This window comes from Scyliorhinus torazame, chromosome 7 (assembly GCF_047496885.1).
Source record: "Scyliorhinus torazame isolate Kashiwa2021f chromosome 7, sScyTor2.1, whole genome shotgun sequence".
Lineage (NCBI taxonomy): Eukaryota > Metazoa > Chordata > Chondrichthyes > Carcharhiniformes > Scyliorhinidae > Scyliorhinus > Scyliorhinus torazame.
In genome coordinates this window covers 311,577,580-311,600,940 of record NC_092713.1, presented here as the reverse complement: position 1 = coordinate 311,600,940, position 23,361 = coordinate 311,577,580, and the positions used below count along the sequence as shown (strand labels likewise).

Here is a 23,361-nt window from a genome sequence, read left to right as displayed (position 1 = left end):
TGCACCTTATCATCTGCGTCAGCTCTAGGTAAACCTGTTCCAGAGGCTCAGTATCTGACTGGGATCCAGCTGGGCCCTGGGATCCAGCAGCTCTCCAACCTGTCTGCCTGGGTGTTCCTGCCTCCACCTGATGTCCATCAGCAACTGTGTTTGTTTTAAATTCATTTTTACGGGATGTGGGTGTCGCTGGTTAGACAGCATTTATTGCTGATCCCTTGTTGCCCTTCAGAAAGTGTGGGTGAGTTGCCTTTTTGAACCGCTCCAGTCCTTGAGGTGTAGGTACACCCACTGTGCTGTTAGGGAGGGAGTTCCAGGATGTTGCCCCAGCGACAGTGAAGGAGCGGCAATATATTTCCAAGTCAGGGAGGTGAGAGACTTGGAGGGGAACCTCCAAGTGGTGAGGTTCCCAGGTATCTGCTGCTCTTGTCCTTCTAGATGGTAGTGGTCGTGGGTTTGGAAGGTACTGTCTAAGGAACCTTGGTGAGGCACTGCACTGCATCTTGTAGATGGTACACATGGCTGTCACTGTTCGTCAGTGGTGGAGAGTTTGAATGTTAGTGGCAAGGGGAGCAATCAAGCGGACTGGTTTCTCCTGCATGGTGTCAAGCTTCTTGAGTGTTGTTTGTTGTTGGAGCTGCACTCATCCAGGCAAGTGGAGAGTATTCCATTACACTCCTGACTTGTGCCTTTAGACGGTGGACAGGCTTTGTGAGGTCAGGAGGTGAGTTACTCGCCGTAGGATTCCTAACGTTTGACCTGCCCAATATTAATATGACCTGCCACAGTATTAATTTTTTTTTTTCATAGAATTTACAGTGCAGAAGGAGGTCATTCGGCCCATCGAGTCTGCACCGGCTCTTGGAAAGAGCACCCTACCCAAGCCCCCACCTCCACCCTATCCCCATAACCCAGTAACCCCACCCAACACTAAGGGCAATTTTGGACACTAAGGACAATTTAACATGGCCAATCCACCTAACCTGCACATCTTTGGACTGTGGGAGGAAACCGGAGCACCCGGAGGAAACCCACGCACACACGGGGAGGACGTGCAGACTCCGCACAGACAGTGACCCAAGCCGGGAATCGAACCTGGGACCCTGGAGCTGTGAAGCAATTGTGCTATCCACTATGCTACCGTGCTGCCCCTAATATGATTAGTTCAGTTCAGTTTCTGATCAATGGTAGCCACCAGGATATTGATTGTGGGGAATTCAGCGATGGTAATGCCATTGAATGTCAAGGGGCGGTGGTTAGATTCTCTCTTGTTGGAAATGGTCATTGCCTGGCACTTGTGTGGCACGAATGTAACTTGCCACTTCTAACAAGCCTGGATATTGTCCAGGTCTTGCTGCATTTGGACATGGACTGCTTCATTATCTGAGGAGTCACGAATAGTGCTGAACATTGTGCAGTCATCCACAAACATCCCCATTTCTGACCTTATCATGGAAGGGAAGTCATTGACGAAGCAGCTGAAGATGGTTGGGCCTAGGACACTACCCTGAGGAACTCCTGCAGTGATGTCCTGGATTTGAAATGATTGACCTCCAACCATCCCAATCATCTTCATTTGTGCCAGGTATGACTCCAACCAGTGGAGAGTTTTCCCCTGATTCACATTGAATCCAGTTGAGCTGGGGCTCCTTGATACCATACTCGGGCAAAAGCTGCCTTGATGTCAAGGGCAGTCACTCTCAGATCACCTCTGGCATCAGCTCTTTTGTTCATGTTTCAACCAAGGCTGTAATGAGGTCAGGAGCTAAGTGACCCTGGCAGAACCCAAACTGAGTGTCCATGGGCAAGTTATTGCTGAGTAAGTGCCACTTGATAGCACTGTTGATGACTCCTTTCATCACTTTGCTGATGATGGAGAGTAGACTGATCGGGCGGTAACTGGCTGGGTTGGATTTGTCCTATTTCTTGTGGAGATGCCAGTGTTGTAGCTGTACAGAAACAGCTTGGCCAAGGGTGCAGCAAGCTCTGGAGCACAAGTCTTCAGTAATATTGCCAGGATATTGTCAGGGCCCATAGCCTTTGCAGTATCTAGTGCCTTCAGTCATTTAAAAAAAAAATTTAGTGCACCCAATACATTTTTTTCCAATTAAGGGGCAATTTAGCGTGTTTAATTCACCTACCTTGCACATTTTTGGGTTGTGGGGGCGAAACCCACGCAAACACGGGGAGAAAGTGCAAACACCACACAGACAGTGACCCAGAGTAAGGGATCGAACCTGGGACCTCGGCGCCGTGAGGCAACAGGGCTAACCCACTGCACCACCGTGCTGCCAGTTCAGCCATTTCTTGATGTCACATGGTGTAATTCGTATTGGCTGAAGACTGACCTCTGTGATGCTGGCGACCTCCAGAGGAGACCGAGATAGATCATCCACTCGGCACTTCTGGCTGAAGATTGTTGCAAATGCATTAGCCTTGTCTTTTGCACATATGTGATGGTGCTCACCAGAATGTGCCCCAGAAGCCTGACTTCTACCGTAGCCCACTGGCGTGTGTGGCTCTGCGCTGGTGGTGTGTGGGGATGAGAGCTGTGCCGCGTCTATGGTGGCATCCTCGGAGCTCTCCTCTGATATGTTCTCATGGGTGGCTGGGGGAAGGGGGGGGCGGGGACATGACCACCCCAAATAGACAAGCGCCATTGGCTGGAGGTCCTGCAGGATAATTAACACATGGAGGGATGGGTCAGTCTGTATGGCATTAACAACGCAAATTAGACAGGTCATCTGGGTGGTGACCGGTGAATCCTCACCTCTGCACCATGCGCCAACCTCCACGTTGGTGACCGATCTGTCTTCGGCCACCCCGTAACCTCCAGTGCCCTCATCAGGGGTGAGAACTGTGATGTCCAGCACCCCGCCGCCAGTTTGGACCCTTTCCCATCGGTTGTGGGCCAACCTCTCGTGCGGGATAGAAAGGGGCCATCGTTAGCCAGATGTGGGGTTACCTGCCAGACGAGTGGGGCTTGAGTGTTGTGGGAGGGAGTGTGGGGGGACGGGCCATACGGAGGGTGATGGGGAGTATGGGGGGATGTATGCAGGGGGGAGAGAAGAGAATGTGGGGGTTTCGGGGGTTTGGGTGCAAACTCACTCGAGCGGCCCTGTGGAGGTCGTTGAACTTGCGGCACTGGGTGTCGGTCCCCTTGGTCATGCTCTCCGAGCGGACAGCTGCTGCCATTTCCTCCCAGGCGACAGTGGTACCTTGTTGCTGACCCTTGGGGGAACAGGGCATCCTACCTGACCGCCACTAGATCCAACAATCATTCCATGTCGGCGTCATCAAAGCGTGGGGCTGGTCTCCATAGCAAGATGGCTTTGAGCAGAGTAGGGTTGACTGTCCAGGAGCGGTTTAACTAATGTTGTCCCTTGTTAGCAGGGGCTGGCGAGCGCGGTCCTGGGCAAATCAGCCGCTGAACTATGACTTGCGGTGTGAATCCCGTGGGTCGTCATTAAGTGGGCCAATTAGCATTTTATGGCGGTTACGGCCTCGGGTCGGGAAGTTCGAAGCATTTCCCGCTCACTACCACACTTGGAAACGTTTCCATTAAATCGCGCCCCTGATCAGTGAACCAAGAACACGTCATGAGGAAGATTGAGAGTAAATATAGAAAGCACAAAGAACCTGGGCTGGATTCTCTGCCAGAGAGATGCTACTTTTGCCAGCAGCCCAGGGGTTTCCCGACAGTGTGGGGCTGCCCCACGATAGGAAACTCCATTGACCAGCCACGTAACGGAACATCCCGCCGGAGTGCTGAAACCGAAATGTGGGGCGGTGGGATGGAGAATCCAGCCCCCTGTGTTTCAAGTCACTAATTTCTGATATACACCCTCCCAATAATAAAATAGACAGTTGATCAGAAAATGTTGGTGGTCCTTGCCCAGCTGATGACAATGCTTTTCATATCAGAAAATGAAAGCTGCAAATAATATATTGGGTGATGACGGTTCTCTATGTGTGTGACCTGGAGCGAAATTCTCCGTTATTGGCGGAAAGTCCGCCGATCGGCGCAACTCCGACTTGCGTCACGTCGGAAAAATGGGTCGATAGTCTCCGGCCTGAAATGGGCTAGCAGCGACGTAACGGGATCCGCGCTTGCGCAGTGGTTCACGCCGTGCAGCGTCATACGCGCTGCACGGCGTGACGGCTCATAAGGCCGCGCTGCTCCCCCCCACCCGACCGGAACACCCGACCGCAACACCCGACTGGATGGCTGGCCGTCGCTCAGCCCCGAGGTTCGAGTCACACGATGTGGAGGCGCTCCTGGACGCGGTGGAGCAGAGGAGGGACGCCCTGTATCCCGGGCACGGCCGCAGAGTTGCCCCACACCACAGCCGGCGTCTGTGGAGGGAAGTGGCAGAGGCCGTCACCGCTGTGGCCCTGACACCACGGACAGGCACCCAGTGCCACAAGAAGGTGAACGACCTCGTCAGAGCAGGCAGGGTGAGCCTCCCCATATCCCCCCCTCCCCATATCCCCCCATCCCCCATATCCCCCCTCCCCATATCCCCCCTCCCCCATATCCCCCCTCCCCCATATCCCCCCTCCCCCATATCACCCCTCCCCATATCCCCCCTCCCCCATATCCACCATATCCCCCCTCCCCATATCCCCCCTCCCCATATCCCCCCTCCCCCATATCCCCCATATCCCCCCTGCCCCATATCCCCCCTCTCCCATATCCCCCTCCCCATATCCCCCCTCCCCTATATCCCCCATATCCCCCTCCCCCATATCCCCCCTCCACCATATCCCCCCTCCCCCATATCCCCCCTCCCCCATATCCACCCCTCCCCATAACCCCCCTGCCCCATATCCCCCCTCCCCATATCCCCCTCCCCCATATCCCCCCTCCCCATATCCCCCATATCCCCCCTCCCCATATCCCCCTCCCCATATCCCCCCTCCCCATATCCCGCCCTCCCCCATATCCCCCCTCCCCATATACCCCATATCCCCCCTCCCCCATATCCCCCCTCCCCATATCCCCCATAGCCCCCCTCCCCCATATCCCCCCTCCCCATATCCCCCCTCCCCCATATCCCCCTCCCCCATATCCCCCCCTCCCCATATCCCCATATCCCCCCTCCCCCATATCCCCCCTCCCCGTATCTCCCCTCCCCATATCCCCCCTCCCCCATATCCCCCCTCCCCCATGTCCCCCATATCCCCAAGTGAATCCAGCCCTAACCTTAACCTCTGCAATGCACGCGCAACCGATGGCGTGCATTCATACACCTGCCTACCACTGTTGCCTTTTACCCCTGCCCCCCCCCCCCCCCCACAGGAGAAGTGCGCACACAACAATAGGGAGCATGTGAGGACTGGAGGAGGGCCCGCTGATGAGAGGCCACTGACCGTACACGAGGAAAGGGCCCTGGAACTGGCTGGCGGACCTGAGGACCGGGAGGTTGTTGATGCAGAGGTCGGGGGCGTACTAGCGAGTGAGCCACCGACAGCCCGTCCCCATATCCCCCCTCCCCTATATCCCCCTGCCCCGTATCACCTGATCACTGCCTGATGTCTAACCATGCATGCTTCATTGTGTATCGCAGGACCAAACGTCCAGGCACCCATCCCCGCAGGTGCAGACCGCCCGCAGGATGCCCCTCGGAGACCACAGGAGACGGAGAGACCCGCACCCTCCAGCATGCGACGCCCGCAGGATGCCCCTCGGAGACCACAGGAGACGGAGAGACCCGCACCCTCCAGCATGCGACGCCCGCAGGATGCCCCTCGGAGACCACAGGAGACGGAGTGACCCGCACCCTCCAGCATGCGACGCCCGCAGGACGCCCCTCGGAGACTCCGGGAGACGGAGAGACCCGGACCCTCCAGCATGCGACGCCCGCAGGATGCCCCTCGGAGACCACGGGAGACGGAGAGACCCGGACCCTCCAGCATGCGACGCCCACAGGATGCCCCTCGCACACCACGGGAGACGGAGAGACCTGGAGCAACATGGAGACGACACCCCCGTCACGTGCGGGAGCGACCACCCAGCGACGAGGGGGGCAGCCACAGGCCCCCGTCACATCCGAGCCAGGACACCACTACCCAGGACACCACTACCCAGGACACGACGACCCAGGACACCACTACCCAGGACACCACCACCCAGGACACCCCTACCCGGGACAGCACTACCCAGGAAGACGAAATACCGGACAGTGACTCAGAGTGGATGGGTGGAGACGAACCCCCACCCCAAAGTGCCATGGACTCAGAGTGGGACGAAGAGCATGACACAACACCACTGCTGTCACCAACACCCTCCACCATCGCAGAAACACTCACCACGGTTGGGCACTTTAGTGATGAGGCGTCTGGTACACTCACTGGTGCGCACAACACAGCCGTCCCGGTACAGCAGGTGGAGGTAGGAGCAGCAGAGGGACCGGGCGGTCGGAGGGCAGCCCAGCCCAAGCGAACATCTGCCGCCCAGATGGATCCCGGGTTCCTGCAGTTACCACACCCACACATAGACCCGATGCAACCACCGACCCGGAGACGAGCGAAGAGGGTGACGGGCGGCTTGCGGCGGCTGCGGTCGCAGGTGGAGGAGTCCACCCGCGTCCAGGAGCTGGGAGTGGTGCCGGTCTTGCGTGCCACCCAGGCCGACACCGCACGGGTGGCGTCCGCGGTGGAGGCAATGGGGGCGACCGTGTCAGACATGGGGAATGGTTTGCGAGGCCTGGGGCCTTCCGTGCAGGCGGCGTCTGTGGCCCAGGAAATGGCTGCCCTCTCACAGGAGGCCATGAGCCAGTGCCAGCGCCAGATGGCAGAGGCGCTCAACGCCATAGCCCAGTCTCAGCAGGCCATGGCCCAGTCTCTGCAGGCCATGGCCCAGTCTCAGCAGGCCATGGCCCAGTCTCTGCAGGCCATCGCTGAGGGCATCGGCGCCAGTGGCCATGTGCGAGCCGGCGTCGCACTGTCACAGACAGGGTTTGCCAACACCCTGGGCTCCATGGCTGCAAACCTGCAGACCCCTGTCGATACCAGCACGGGCCTCCAGGACTGGCAGCGCCAGATGTCGGGGGGGCGTCGTATGCCCAGTCCGTTCACATCCCCCACCCATGTAGAGGCCTGGGGGCCATCGGGCACCCCGAGGGAGGAGGAGGTGGTGTGGTCCGTCCCGGCTCCCTCTGTAGGGGAGGTCCCGGTACACCGTGACGCCTCGGACTCCCCCCCTTCCGTCCCAGGTGCATCGGGTGGGCAACAGGCAGGACAGGCTGGCAGCTCGCCATCCCAGTCGCCCGGGCCGCAGCCTGGCCAATCTAGGCCAGGACGCCACAGGAAACGGCCGCCAAAGGGATCCAGTGTCAGAGGGCAGGAATCACAGGAGTCCACCTCCAGTTCTGCTGTACTGTCTGGGGAACCACGTAGACGTAGTCAAAGGGCCCGTAAGGCCAAACAATTAGACACTGAGTAAGTTGGCACGGGTGCAGGGCACAGATGAGTTTTAAGGGCTAGGGCACGTGCATGAACTCCTTTGGTTATTAAAGTCAATGTTACACCTACCGAAGCTGCCTTTGTGCTCTGTCCAAAGTGTGCAGGGGTGTCATGTACGTTGAGCGCAAGTGTGTGTGTGAGGGGTAGTCTTACCTCAGCCCCAGGCGAGTCTGCCCCCTTCCCCCTGGGCCGCCATCAACATCCCCCGGGCAGAGGATGGGACCGTGCGCTGCAGTGTCACAGCCGCATGCAGGGATGGTCCGGGTGGATGGTGGTACTGTGGCCATGGGTCAGACATAGTCCAACGATGTAGAGCCAGGAGCTCATCAGAGGGCGGGTTGTCATCATCCTCCATGGCCTGCGATAGACACGCGTCCACCCGCAACTGTGTGAGCCCGGCCCGTTGTGCCGCAGGTGGATCGGCAATGGGGGGGGGATGGTGTGCATGCGGGTGGGGTGGGTGGGGTTGGGGAGGGGGGTGAGGGTGCTGGGTGGGTGGATGGGTGGGGGGTGTGGGTGGTCGGCTGTTGCCATGGTGTGCGGTCTGTGGCCATACTACCCGATTCCCACGCCCATCTAGTCAGTGAAGCCCGGGCGTCTATCAGTCTGTTCCGTGCCCGCTGGGCCAGCCGGTAATGGTGGACAGCCACCCACCTGTGTCTACCCCGTCTGCCCTGACCATTGCCCCCATCCCCCTCATCTGGGGAGGACTGGGCCTCTTCCTGCTGCTCCTCCACTCCGCCCTCCTCTGCCTGCGGCACATCACCCCTCTGCTGGGCTATGTTGTGCAGGACGCAGCACACCACAATGATGCGGCCGACCCTATCTGACCGATACTGGAGGGCGCCCCCGGAGAGATCCAGGCACCTGAAACATATCTTCAGCACGCCAAAGCACCTCTCGATCACTCCCCTTGTCGCTACATGGGCATCATTGTAGCGGTTCTCCGCCTCATTGCGTGGCCTCCGTATAGGCGTCATCAGCCACGATCGCAATGGGTAGCTCCTGTCGCCCAGCAACCAGCCCCTCAGCCGAGGATGGCGTCCCTCGTACATGCCGGGGATGGATGACCACGACAACACGAATGAGTCGTGTACACTGCCTGGGTGACGGGCGCAGACGTGCAGGATCATCATGCGGTGGTCGCAGACCACCTGTACATTCATCGAATAGGTCCCCTTCCTATTAGTGAACACGGCCCTGTTATCTGCAGGTGGCCGCACGGCGACGTGCATCCCATCGATCGCGCCCTGGACCATGGGGAACCCGGCCACGGCAGAGAAGCCCACGGCCCGGGCATCTTGGCTGGCCCGGTCCACGGGGATGCGGATGTAGTGGTGCGCTATGGCATATAGGGCATCTGTCACTGCCCGGATGCACCGGTGCACCGATGTCTGCGATATGCCGGACATGTCCCCACTCGGTGCCTGGAATGACCCCGTTGCATAAAAGTTCAGGGCCACCGTAACCTTGACGGACACGGGGAGAGGGTGTCCCCCGCCAGTGCCACGCGGTGACAGGTGTGCCAGCAGGTGGCAGATGTGTGCCACGATTTCCCGGCTCATCCGGAGTCTCCTCCTGCATTCCCGGTCCGTGAGGTCCTGGTATGACTGCCGGGGCCGGTACACACGGGGCGCCCTCGGGTGCCTCCGTTGCAGTGGGGCCGCGACGTCCTCCTCCCCCTCATCGTCCTGTCGGTCAGGTGTCCCTCCGGCCTGGGCGGCTGCCGCCTGCCCTTCTGCGGCAGCCTGCGCCGCCTCTCTGGCACGCTCCTCCTCCTCCTCCTCATCCAGGGCAACATAGACATGAGCGGCTGCCACCACGGCGGCCAACATCGCTGGATGATCTGAAAACATGACGGCCTGGTGGGGGGGAGGGGAACGACGACATGTCATCATTGCCCATATCCCCTCCTCCCCCCAGCCAGGTGGCATGGACCGCATGGGTCCAACTGTTGGAGGCTGGCACCTGGCCAGGTGGACCAACTCACTTGCCCTCCCATCCCCCTCCTCGGCACGGACCCCACCCCCAACCTCCACCCCAGCACGGACACCCCCAACCTCCACCCCAGCAGGGACCCCCCCAACCTCCACCCCGGCAGGGACCCCCCCCCCCAACCTCCACCCCAGCACGGACCCCCCCCCAACCTCCACCCCAGCACGGACCCCCCCCAACCTCCACCCCGGCACGGCACGGACCCCCCCCCCCCCAACCTCCACCCCGGCACGGCACGGACCCCCCCCCCAACCTCCACCCTGGCACGGACCCCCCCCCCAACCTCCACCCCAGCACGGACCCCCCCCAACCTCCACCCCGGCACGGACCCCCCCCCCAACCTCCACCCCAGCACGGACCCCCCCCCCAACCTCCACCCCGGCATGGCACGGTCCCCCCCCCCCAACCTCCATCCCGGCACGGCACGGACCCCCCCCAACCTCACCCCGGCACGGACCCCCCCCCCAACCTCCACCCCAGCACGGACCCCCCCCCCAAACCTCCACCCCGGCACAGCACAGACCCCCCCCAACCTCTACCCCGGCACGGACCCCCCATCCACCTCCCCGGCACGGACCCCCTCCCGGCATTCCCCCGGAGCCCAGCCTACTCTAACCACCACCCCCCCCTCCGCCGCACACACACACACACACAACCCGAGACACACCTCTCCTCACGCATTCAGACTGCGGCCACGCCATTGCCTGCCCAGAGCCAACCCCCCAGGCCGTCACTCACCTCCACGCTGGTCGGCGTGAGCCTGGAGCACCGGGTCACGCCGATGGAAAGGAGGTTTAATTTACGTTGACGTGAACGGTCATCACGTCGACGGGACTTCGGCCCACCCGGAAGGGAGAATATCGGCAGGCCGAAAATCGGCTGCCTTGCGCAGACCCGTGACATTCTCCGCGGCAGCGGCGACATTAACGCCCCGCCGACTTTTCTCCTTTCGGAGACTTCGGCAACCGGCGGGGGCGGGATTCACGGCGGCCAACGGCCATTCTCCAACCCTCTGGGGGGTCAGAGAATGACGCCCCAGGTTCCTGTTTACACTTATGGCAAAATTGTAACTCAAACAAAATCCATCTACTTCCCAAGGGTTAAAATCGGATTCAACTTGGTGAAATTAAATTGCAGTATTGCAGCAATATTTGTGACAAATGTCCATTCAAAATATGTTCTTTTGTGCATTGTAGACATTTACTTATTTACGTATTTATTTATTTACAGGATATCTAAAAGCCCTTCAATGTTAATGGACGAATTGCAAAATATATTACTGTTGTTACACAGGAAGTTGTAACAGTTAATTTGTGCGGAGTAAAGGTCAACAAGCAGAAAAACTAACTTCGACCAGGAGAATTCATGTGCACTTTTTAAATTCTGCCATGGAATCTTTTACCTGAACAGCTAGACACCGTCTTGGCTTAACATTTAATCTGAAAGCTGTTGATCTGGTCACTTTAAATAGGTTAATCAATGCTTTCAAGGAAAACACAATAGAATTGCATGCAAACAAAATACACCCTAAGCAATTTCCATCCTTGGTAGCCGGAGTACACTGACTGGATTGAAGTGGGACAAACCTGTTACTGCTGAATAGATTGACAAGAGAACATTTTTGCAAGGCCAACTGCATTTGTTATGAATGTTAATAGACAGAGAAGCCAAGACTTTTTTGGGAATCGGATAGAAGATGAAAGACAGTCATCGGTTCCCACGCTGTGACATTTGTTGGTTTTGTTTTGTGCTACAGGTACTAAATTGGCAGTTTCAAAACAGCATTACATTTTAAACCTCTGATAAAAGCAGAACAATTGGCCTTTTCTATTCAGTGCTTTATTTAATGCTGCGCGGCCGAAGGACATTTGTCAGATGTTCACATTGATTATTTCATATTCTAACTGACCTTTCCCGTTGTGAAAATACGGCTGATGCTAAAACGCCCCTTATATCTTTTCGAAGAGGTGAAGCAGAATATGTTTAATCAAAAGATTATAATTAGATTCTTGGCATTGTGTATTTACCTTGGGATTGCACTGTCGGTTAAAATTTATTTTAGAATGCCTGCATCCATCCAGCTGTACAGTTTGAGAGTACTGCTGATAATGTTTATAAATGAAAATCGATTAAGCATTAATAATGAAAAGTTGAGTTCCTATTACAGGAAATTTATGTTTTAAGTTTTGTCAAGTGCTCACAATGTGGTTTTATTAAGACAGTGCAACAATAAAATTCAGATGGAAATATAATTATATAATTACACTTTATCGCCCGTTTAACTGGGAATAATGCCCAAAATTTTGACAGCTTAATTTGAGCCTTTGAATATTTTGCAAGCAATTACAAATTGTACAAACACTCATTTGATGACACCAGTCCACACACAATCTACTGATAGCTGCAGGCAAAATCTGCAGATATAGAATGGCTTTTGGAATAGGAAGAAGTGAACCTTTCACCAAATTAGCTTCTACAGAGAAAAACATTGTAATGTGAAAAGAATTGCTGCTACATCATCAGTGTGGTCACATTTAATTATCTTCTAACAATGTGGAATTTGTTGTATTTGTCACTTTTCAAATATATTATTTAGTTCTGTGTCATATTCTGTTTCCCTGCAGGTTTATGACTTTGTAATGCAACGTATAAAAATAAACACAAGGAAACAGTGGGAGCCAATTTTGTAATCATTAAATAAATGACATATTTTGCATGCAACACAAACAACATCATATTATCAGAATGTTAATTTTACTGTGAGCCAGAGTCGGAACCAACTGCTCCTGGATAATCATTATGATGGGCGGCACGGTGGCACTGTGATTAGCACTGCTGCCTCACAGAGCCAGGGACCCTGGTTTGATTGCAACCTTGGCGACTGTCTATGTGGAGTTTGCACTTTCTCCACGTGTCTGCGTGGGTTTCCTCCGGGTGCTCCGGTTTCCTCCCACAGTCCAAAGTTGTGCAGGTTACGTGGATGGACCATGCTAATTTGCCCCTAAGTGTCCAAAGGTGAGGTGGGGTTATGAGCTTACAGGGGAGTGGGTCTAGTTAGGGTGCTCTTTCAGAGAGTCGGTGCAGACTTGATGGGTCAAATGGCTTCCGTCTACCCTGTTGGGATTCTGTGATTCTCTGTGGATACTTTTCTATTTTAGATCTTAGTCGTTCTACAACTTTTGAAAGACTGATTTTAAATAGTTCTCCACAGCAAAATGTTACTTGCTGTGATTTAAAGCTTGTCCTTCTACTAAATTTTGAGACTTTCTCTGATCTATGTGAGGTCTTTCGTTTTCTGATATGGAAGTAGGCTGCACCCAAATTCCAGAGAAAACATCAGAAACAGTTAGAACGGTGATTCGACACAACTCAATTTAAAGATGTTTTGAGCACTGCACCTTGGACTGGGACAGAAACACACATACCAATGTCAAATGTTGTTTGCTGGAAATACCATGAATCAAGTGTATATCCCCTTTGTTGATGCAAGTAAATATCCTTTATCCATTTCTCCACACCACCCTGTAACTCTAACACTGACCTGCTGCTGCTGTGTGTCTTCTGTTGAATTCTCGTTTAACTTCACCCTGGGTTAGATTTTCTTCCAAACACTGCGAACTAAAAAGAAATGAGAATGAAAGTTTGCAATTATTAAATAGCTTCCTGAATCTGTATAAAAATATAAAAGAAAAAGAAAAAGAAGCAGCCAGCTATGGCTCCTTCAAAGCAATGGAACCTCCCTGTACTATCCTCATATCCCCTCATTCTTTTAGGATCTAAAAATCTTACGAACATATGTCTAAAATGTATTCAACCACTGAGCATGCACAATGCCTTGGAGTAGAAAATCTCAAAGACCTGAAACCCTTGAGCAATCATCATTTCAGAATGACTGACTCGTTATTCTGTCACCCTTAGTTATAAATTCTCCAGGCAGAGAAAACTTTCTCCCAGCATCTAACCCATCAAGCCTTTTAAGTAATATTTTTTGAATAGAAAGCATATAAAAAGGAATTTCAAGCAATTAATCAAGCCTTTTGCTAACTGCTTCCTTTTAAGTTATGATATCCATACTACCAAATAGCAACAATAACTTTTATCACCTATCAAGCAATAAAACATGCCAAGCACTTCCGATGACAATTATAAAGCAAAGGATTGCGCCAAGCTACAAAGGGACAAAGACAAGTTGGTGGAATGGGAAGCGGATGAGAGATGAAGGTCATAGAATTTACAGTGCAGAAGGAGGCCATTCAGCCCATCGAGTCTCTTGGAAAGAGCACCCTACCCAAGGTCAACACCGCCACCCTATCCCCATAACCCAGTAACCCCACCCAACACTAAGGGCAATTTTGGACACTAAGGGCAATTTATCATGGCCAATCCACCTAACCCGCACATCTTTGGACTGTGGGAGGAAACCGGAGCACCCGGAGGAAACCCACGCACACACGGGGAGGATGTGCAGACTCCGCACAGACAGTGACCCAAGCCAGAATCGAACCTGGGACCCTGGAGCTGTGAAGCAATTGTGCTATCCACAAGGCTACTGTGCTGCCCCAAATGTCAATGAGGGGAAATGTAAAATGATTCGTTGTGGATGGAAGAACATGGGGAGACAATGGGCAGGGTTCTCCGTTGGGGAGACTAGTGTTGCCACCGAGACGAAATTGTATGTGATTCGCATTCACACTGGGGGCGCTATCGGAAAACGAGTCCGGACATTCAAGTGTGCCAGCACTCTGCAGGCGCGAATTTCAAGCAATTTCCGGCCCAGCAGGCATTCTAACCACTGGGGCCGGGATTGGCGCTAAATAACCTGGCAGTTGGAGTTGTTTTTAAGTGCTCCACTTAACACACACTGCAACCATGAAGGTGGCTCACAGAAGACCTGCCCCCAAGGAAAGGTGCCCGAGGTGGACCCACAGCTCCATGCCAGTGAGGAGAGGAGTGACACCCTCTTCCCCAGGTTGGTCCGCAGAGTCAAGCCTGCCCTCCTGAACACTGCCTGGGAGGTGGTGGCAGAGGCAGCCAGCACTGCCACTCTCACCATGAGGAGACAGCTGGTGATCCGGAGGATGGGGGTTACTAGTGAGGCCTTCACCATGACAGTGGGAGAAAACCAGGGAGGGCTCCAAAGGCCATGGGCAGGAGTCCTCAGGTTGGAGTGAGCTCTGCTGATCCCCTGCTTCCTCTGCAATGGGCAGCGCTTCTAAGGAGTGTCAAAATCTGATGTACCCCTGATTGAGCTTGCCCTTGATGAAACACCTGAGGTATGAGGACATCCAGAGGTGCGGGTTGGGTGGGCTCCCAGATGACCAGAGGCTCTCTGAGAATTCAAAGGACACATGCAGCACTCAGCAGAGTGAACAGCCAGGGGCCTGTAAGGAGCACAAAAGGGTGCGATTAAAAGACAGACTGCAGCAATGGTGGTCTGAGCCAGGCCATACAGATCTCAAGGGTCCATGGAACTGCCACCATGTTGCTACCTGGTCTTGCCCAATGGCTAGGCAGCCACCCCCAGCCGACCCAATGCTTTTTTAGGGTATTTTAGTGTTTTTTCAGCTCCCCCGCCCCCTCGCTCCCACAGCCATGGCGCCAAGGGCCAGCTTGTCAATGGTTGTACTAATTTGCATCCTTGCGACTTCTGACTATGAGGTGTAGAGCATCGTGGATGGGTGGAGCATAGAGTCCATGCCGCTATTGAGATTAAATGCATGCAAGTTATGGTATTTCATGGATCCGCTGACATGGGACTGGAGTGTTGCGTTGGAATCGGCGAAGGTCGCAAACCTCGATCTTTCAATTTTGTGGAATTCTCCACCCAATCACAATTAGCATTTCTGGCATCACAAAATGGAGAATTTCCCCGATATATAATGCAGGGTACAATTCTAAATGGAGCAGAGGGACTTGGGTGTATCTGTGCGTAAGTCATTATAGGTTGCAGGACAAGTTAGGGCGGCACGGTGTCCCAGCAGCTAGCATTGCTGTCTCACAGCTCCAGGGACCCAGGTTCAATTCCAGTCTTGGTGACTTTTCTGTGTGGAGTTTCCGCTTCCTCCCCGTGTCTGCGTGGGTTTCCTCCGGGTGCTCCGGTTTCCTCCCCCAGTCCAAAGATGTGCATGTTAAGTGGGGTTATGGGGTTACAGAGATAGGGCGGGAGAGTGCGCCGAGGTAGGGTCCTCTTTCAGAGGGACGGCGTAGATTGAGTCGGCCAAATGGCTTCCTTCTACTCTGTCAGAATTCCATGGTTCTATGGTTCAAAGTTAATAAAGCATACGGAGTATGGTTTTACCACCATGTTGTGCCCATCATATTGGGTGCGTAGCAAGAGAGGCCAAAACCGGATTTTGTGCCGCCGCTAAGCCGCGCACGATGCACTCGACCCACGATGCCCTTGTTGGGCGTCATCCAGATCAGCATATTTAAATGAATAATTAAGCTATGTCACGGTGGCACGGTGGTTAGCACTGATGCCTTACAGCTCCAGGGCTGTGTGGAGTGTACACTTTCTCCTCGTGTCTGCGTGGGTTTCCTCCGGGTGCTCCTGTTTCCTCCCACAGTCCAAAGATGTGCAGCTTAGGTGGAATGGCCACGCTAAATTGCCCGAGTGTCCAAAAGGTTTGATGGGGTTACTAGGTTATGGGGATAGGCTGGAGGCCTCCTTCTGCACTGTAAATTCTACGATTCTATGAAATTTGCACAGCCCATTCGATGATGCAGTTTCCCGGCTCCCAGTATTCACTGGCCCCACTGGCGAGGCCTCAAGATGGCGCAAATTAGAACTGGTCTCCAGAAATAGAAACCCGAAGTGAAAGCTTCTAAAGCCCAGGGGTGGGGCCTCCGATGCCATTCGAGCCCTCAAGTGGTCGGGCCAGGACACGGCAATGCCCTGGCACTGTCTCTGGCACCCTGGAAGTGACAACCTGGCACTCAGGCACCTTGGCAATGGCACCCTGGAAGTGACAACCTGGCACTCGGACACCCTGGCAATGCCACCCTGGCACCCTGGAAGTGCCAACTGCAGTTCTTAGCCAGGTTGGCATAGCCTGGGTGCATAGGAGCACTGCCAAGGTGGGGGCCTGAGGGTGGACATGCCCATGAAAAGGGGGTGGGGAAAGGGGGTTATGAAGGGTGGGTAGGTGGAAGGGCTAGACCGCCGCAAAGGAGGCGAATGAAGGTTTTGGGGGGGCCCCCAGGGACCCCATGGTGGGCTAGCCATCATTGGGGGGGGGGGCGATGCCCCGATATTAACAAAAGTATAAAGGTGTGGGGGCAGGACACCCACGCCTGAGGGTGTGGGGCGGGATGGGTGACGTAACACAGCCTGTTAGTGATTGGGGGGAGGTTGCCCCTCCAGGTCAAGGGTTGGGGCCATTGCTCATGTCTTGGGGGGTTGTGGTGTACACTACACTGCATAGTGTAGTGGCCCCTCTGTGGTAGTACCAGGTATTGCGGCACCTGAGAGGCTGATGACCATTGGTTAGACCCAGGAGTCTACCATTGGCTGTATTATGTAGCTCCGCCCTGAAGGTGGGGTATAAGAGATGGTTCCATCCCAGCAGCCTTCACTTTCTGTATCAAAGCTGCTGGGGAAAAGGTTCTAGCAGATTAAAGCCTTCAGTTATGGAATCACTTTGTCTTGAGTGTAATTGATTGCGCATCAATTTAATCTGCTACAATTTAAGTTGGAAGGATGGATCTCCGAATCAAACCGGAGTGCCTCCAGCTCAACCCCCACGTGGATAACTCTGCTGCTATTTTTAAACACTGGCTGACGTGCTTTAAGGGCTACCTCAACACTTGCCGTAGGCACCCCCCATGGAAGGACAGAAGATGCATCTCCTGCGCTCCCGGGCCAGCCCTGGGATCTACCCCTTATCGAGGAGGTGGAGAACTATGCTGCCGCTATCGAACTGCTAGCAGGACATTATAACCACCCTGTGAACCAGGTCTATGCTCATCACCTGCTTGCGACTAGGCGGCAAAGCCCCAAGGAAATGTTGGAAGATTTCTACCGGGCGCTACTGGTGCTGGGCCGAAACTGTGGCTGCCCGCAAGTTTCGGGGAGCGAGCACACGGAACTTTTAATCAGGGATGCTTTCATTGCAGGTATGAGCTCCCCTGATATCCGCCGAAGACTCCTAGAAAGGGACACTCTGGGACGAACAGAGGCACGGGCCCTGGCACGGTCCATGAACTATGCCTACCAAAACGCGCTGTCTTTTGCACCCGATCGCGCGATGGCCCCTTGGGCTGGGTGGCACCCTGCAGCGGCAGCCCCTCAGACCTTCCCCCTGACCCCACAAGCCTGCGCGGCGAGATGGCCCGCTAACGCCGCTGGGCCCCGCTGTTTCTTCTGCGGGCAGGCGAACCATCCCCACCCGCGCTGCCCGGCCCGCACCACCGCCTGCAAAGGGTACGGCAAGAAGGGCCACTTTGTGGGGGTCTGCGAGGCCACCGCCACCCTCCTATCCTAGCGCCACGTACGACCCACGACAGCGGCCATCTTGCCCCCCGGACTCCACGCTGGACGGGTGGGCGCCGCCATTTTGTCCATCGCCACCGCCATCTTCTTCATCCCCGGACACCATGTGCGACCCATGGGTGACACCATCTTGGATGAGGCCCCAGGCCCCCAGCACGGCCGGCTACACGCTGCCCGACCAGAAGTCGCAATTGCTTTATCTGGCCTCGGTGACACTGGACCAAAGTCGACCCCGGACACTCACAACGACTACAACGACGGTCCTCATCAACGGCCACGAGACGTCATGCCTGATTGTCTCTGGGAGCACGGAAGGCTTTGTTTACCCCGACACGGTAAGGCGCTGTTCACTTGTAACCCACCCTGTAAATCGTACAATACAAGGTCTTCTCCACGGTGAACCTCAGGTCCGCCTACCACCAGCTACCCCTCCGCACTAGTGACCGCAAGTGCACTGCCTTCGAAGCAGATGGGCGGCTCTATCAATTTTTAAGAGTTCCCTTTGGTGTCACTAATGGGGTCTCGGTCTTCCAGCGAGAGATGGACCGAATGGTTGACCGGTACGGCTTACGCGCAACGTTCCCGTATCTGGATAACGTCACCATCTGCGGCCATGACCAGCAGGACCACGACACCAACCTCCGCAAATTCCTCCAGACCGCGAAAATCCTTAATCTGACATACAATAAGGATAAATGCGTGTTTAGCACCGACCGTCTAGCCATTCTAGGCTACGTAGTGCAAAGTGGAGTCATAGGCCCCGACCCTGAGTGCATGCGTCCCCTTATGGAGTTCCCCCTCCCTCACTGCCCCAAGGCCCTGAAGCGCTGCCTCGGGTTCTTCAGCTATTATGCACAGTGGGTCCCCAATTACGCAGACAAAACCCGATCCCTGATCCAGTCCTCAACCGTCCCCCTGTCGACGGAGGCCCGCCAGGCCTTCAGCCGCATCAAAGCAGACATTGCAAAGGCCACGTTGTGCGCCATCGATGAGTCCCTCCCCTTCCAGGTCGAGAGCGATGCGTCCGACGTAGCTCTGGCCACCACCCTCAACCAAGCGGGCAGGCCTGTGGCTTTCTTCTCCCATACCCTCCATGCTTCCGAAATTTGCCACTCCTCGGTCGAAAAAGAAGCACAAGCCATAGTTGAAGCTGTGAGACATTGGAGGCATTACCTGGCCGGCAGGAGATTCACTCTGCTCACGGACCAACGGTCGGTCGCCTTCATGTTCGATAATGCACAGCGGGGCGAGATTAAAAACGACAAGATCTTGCGGTGGAGGGTAGAACTCTCCACCTTCAACTACGAGATCGTGTACCGTCCGGGGAAGGTGATCGAGCCTCCTGATGTCCTGTCCCGCGGCACTTGTGCCACTGCACAGGTGGACCGCCTCCGAGCACTCCACGAGGAGCTCTGCCGCCCGGGGGTCTTTCGGTTTTTCCATTTTGTCAAGACCCACAACCTGCCCCACTCAATCGAGGAGGTCAGGACAGTCACCAAGGACTGCCAAATCTGCGCGGAGGGCAAACCGCACTTCTACCGGCCAGAGAGGGCGCACCTGATAAAGGCTTCCCATCCCTTTGAACGCCTCAGCATGGACTTCAAAGGCCCCCTCCCCTCCTCTGACCGCAACACGTACTCCCTGAACATGTTTGATGAGTACGCCCGGTTCCCATTCACCATCCCCTGCCCAGACATGATCACAACCACCGTCATCAAGGCCCTCCAGGGTATCTTTACACTGTTCGGGTTCCCCGCATACATTCACAGTGATAGGGGGGTCCTTCTTTATGAGCGACGAGCTGCGTCAATTCCTGCTCAGAAGGGGCATTGCCTCGAACAGGACGACAAGTTACAACCCCCGGGGAAACGGGCAGATAGAGAGGGAGAACGGAACGGTCTGGAAGACTGTTCTACTGGCCCTACGGTCCAGGAATCTCCCGGTCTCCCGCTGGTAAGAGGTCCTCCAGATGGCCCCCCACCATCCGGTCGCTGATCTGTACAACCACAAATCAGACGCCTCATGAACGTCTCCTTGTTTTCCCCAGGAAGTCCACCTCCGGGACCTCGCTCCCAACCTGGCTAGCGACACCCGGACCCATCCTGCTTCGGAAGCACGTGCGGGCGCACAAGTCGGACCCGTTCGTCGAGAGGGTCCACCTGCTGCACGCCAACCCCCAGTACGCCTACGTGGCGTCCCTGACAGTCGGCAAGACACAGTCTCCCTTCGGGACCTGGCGCCCGCCGGAACCCCACGCGCACCCGAACCATTGCCCCCACCCCCACCCCCCTCACAGCACCTCACTGGAGGGTCAGTACTCCCACCGCTCCTGCCTAGGCCCGACCACCCACCGACGCCCCCTACAGGTGCCCTCCCTCCCTGTCAATCTTTTGCCCCTACAGCGCCACCTAGGGGTGACGAAGCTGCCAGGGAGGACGACACCACGCTCCCGGAGTCGCAACCGCCGGGACCCTCGTCAGAATCACCGCCGAAGCTCAGACGCTCCAGAAGGACGACCAGGCCACCCGATCGACTGATTGCTGCACTATGAACACTTTGTACATATCCTCGACATCATGGTACCTCCATACCTGGTCATACCATGCTAAAGGCGACTATTAACGCTGGCCACCACCCCCGCCGGGCTCCTTTTTAACAGGGGGTGAATGTGGTAGTACCAGGTATTGCGATACCTGAGAGGCTGATGACCATTGGTGAGACCCAGGAGTCAACCATTGGCTGTATTACGCTGCTCCACCCTGAAGGCGGGATATAAGAGATGGTGCAGTCCCAGCAGCCTTCACTTTCTGTATTGAAGCTGCTGGGGAAAAGGTTCTAGCAGATTAAAGCCTTCGGTTATGGAATCACTTCGTCTTGAGTGTAATTGATTGCGCATCACCCTCAACCTAACTTTGAGGTCTGGGCACCTTCAAAAATGGCACTCCAATCTATTGGAGTGCCAAGTCTTGGTGGCGGCATCTTTAGTTCCCCACTGCAAAACAAAATTCTGAGTGTGGGAATCTTCAGTGACAAACTCCCCAAGCTCCAAAGAAATTACTCAGTGTTGGAGGACACAGATCTGAATTGTGCCCAGAATCTCTGGTGGCAGCAACCACCCCGTGAAACCCACCCAAAATTAGACTGAGGGCAGGATTCTGCGGACTCAGATTTAAGTCCACTGAATGGCGCATTTAACTGTTTTTTCTCGGCAGCTGCAGTGCCAAAGGATGCCTGTAAACATAGCAACAGTGCCTTCAGTTCCTTCTTCCAGATCATTTATGTACATTGTGAAAGGTTGTGGTCCCAGTACAGACCCCTGAGGCACACCACTAGTCACCGGCTGCCATCCTGAAAAAGACCCCTTTATCCCACTCTCTGCCTTCTGCCAGTCAGTCAATCCTCTATCCTTGCCAGGATCTTACCCTTAACACCATGAGCTTTTAACATATTTAACAGTCTCCTATGCGGCACCTTGTCAAAGGCCTTCTGGAAATCTAAATAAATCACGTCCACTGGTTCTCCTTTGTCTAACTTTCTTGTTACCTCCTCAAAGAACTCTAACAGATTTGTCAGACATGACCTCCCTTTGACAAAGCCGTGCTGACTCAGTCCTATTTTACCATGCACTTCCAAATACTTCCCGATCTCATCTTTAACAACAGACTCTAAAGTCTTACCAATGACTGAAGTCAGGCCAACCGGCCTATAATTTCCCGTCTTCTGCTTCCCTCCCTTCTTAAACAGGGGTGTTACATTAGCCACTTTCCAGTCTTCTGGGACCCTTCCTGCCTCCAGTGATTCCTGAAAGATCATCACCAATGCCTCCACAATTTCCTCAGCTATCTCATTTAGGATCCTGGGGTGTAGTCCATCTGGTCCAGGTGACTTATCCACCTTCATACCTTTCAGTTTCCCCAGAACCTTCCCCTTAGTAATGGTCACTGCACTCACCTCTTCTCCCTGGTTCTCCTGGAGCTCTGGAATCCCACTGGTGTCTTCCACCGTGAAGACTGATGCAAAGTAACTATTCAGTTCATCTGCCATTTCTTTGTTTCCTATTATTACTTTTCCAGCCACATTTTCCAGTTGTCTATTCTTGCCTCTCTCTTAACTTTTATAGATTGAAAAAAATTCTTCCTACCTTCCTTTATATTACTAGCTCGCTTGCACTCATACTTCATGTTCTCCCCCCTTATTGCTTTTTTAGTTGTCCTCTGCTCACTTTCAAAGGCTTCCCAATCCTCCAGCTTTCCACTAACCCTCGCCACTTTGTATGCTTTTACTTTAGCTTTTATGCTGTCCTTGACATCCCACATCAGCCATTGTACAAAGGCACAATGCCATTTTCTTGGCCTTGGGCAGATTCTCTGAACCGAGACCACACTTAGAGGGATTTCTTGTCAGCGAGCCATTTTGACCAGCTGCCCCGATCTTCCCTTCACTTTCCGTTCTCCCCCTTTTTTTTTGAACCCCTCAACCCCCACAACCTTCCGAGACCCGCAGGACCCCCCTCTACCTGACATGCCCCCCCCCACCCACGGGCCCAGCTCCTGGCAGTGCCAACATCGCACTCGGGCACCCTGGCCCTGCCAGTCTGGCATGCCACCCAAACACCCTGGTAGTGCCAGCCTGCCAGGGTACCAGGCTGGCAGTGCCAAGGCCCAGGTTCCAGGACAATTACCAGGGTGCCACGGTGCCCTGCCCCCAACTGCCATGTTAGTGTGGACCAGGACTAAATGGGTCCTGACGAGGTCTCCCAGGTGTGGCCGGTGTGTGCCGGGCTTCGGGTGAATCCAACATCCCAGTATTCAAATGAGTCAGATGGCTCATTTAAATGTGTAGATCTGGATCTCGCCCAGCAACGGCGAGCGAGTGGTTAGGGTCTGGAATGCACTGCTTAATATTATGGTGGAGGCGGGATCAATCGAAGCATTCAAACAAAGCAATTCGAAAAAGAACTGGACTGTTATCTGAAAAGCAAGAACGTGCTGGCTTTTGGGGCGATGTTGTGAGAATGACACTCAATCCATTGCTCACTCGGAGAGCTATGCCGCCACGATTGGCTGAATGGCGTCCTCTGTGCTGTAACAATTTTGTGATTCTGTGATAAGGAGATATTGGTTGAGATCATCAAAACCTTAGTCAAAGAGGTAGGATTTACAGACTGTCTTCAAGATGAATGCAAGGGATAGAGTGGCATTGAGGTCTAGGGAGGTTTCCAGAGACTGCTGCTTAGGGAACTGAAGGCATGGGCACTGATAGTAGAGCAAATAAATTTGGGAATGCGTAAGGGGAACGACTGGAATGCGCTATCACAGAATACTATGGGACTGGAGGAATAAGGAGTGCAGCAAGGCGATGGAAGGACTTGAAAACAAGGATGAGCCTATTAAAATCAAGAATTTTCTTGA

At 54.6% G+C, this 23,361-nt stretch overlaps 1 protein-coding gene across 1 annotated transcript in view; it reads right to left on the bottom strand.

The window, feature by feature from the left end:
* LOC140427416 (uncharacterized) overlaps positions 1 to 23,361 on the bottom strand; it is a 363,190-nt gene that overhangs the window by 168,404 nt on the left and 171,425 nt on the right. Inside the window, exon 10 of the mRNA XM_072512950.1 lies at positions 13,001 to 13,077. Coding sequence (XP_072369051.1) covers positions 13,001 to 13,077 — 77 coding nt within the window. The remainder of the gene's footprint in view (positions 1 to 13,000; positions 13,078 to 23,361) is intronic.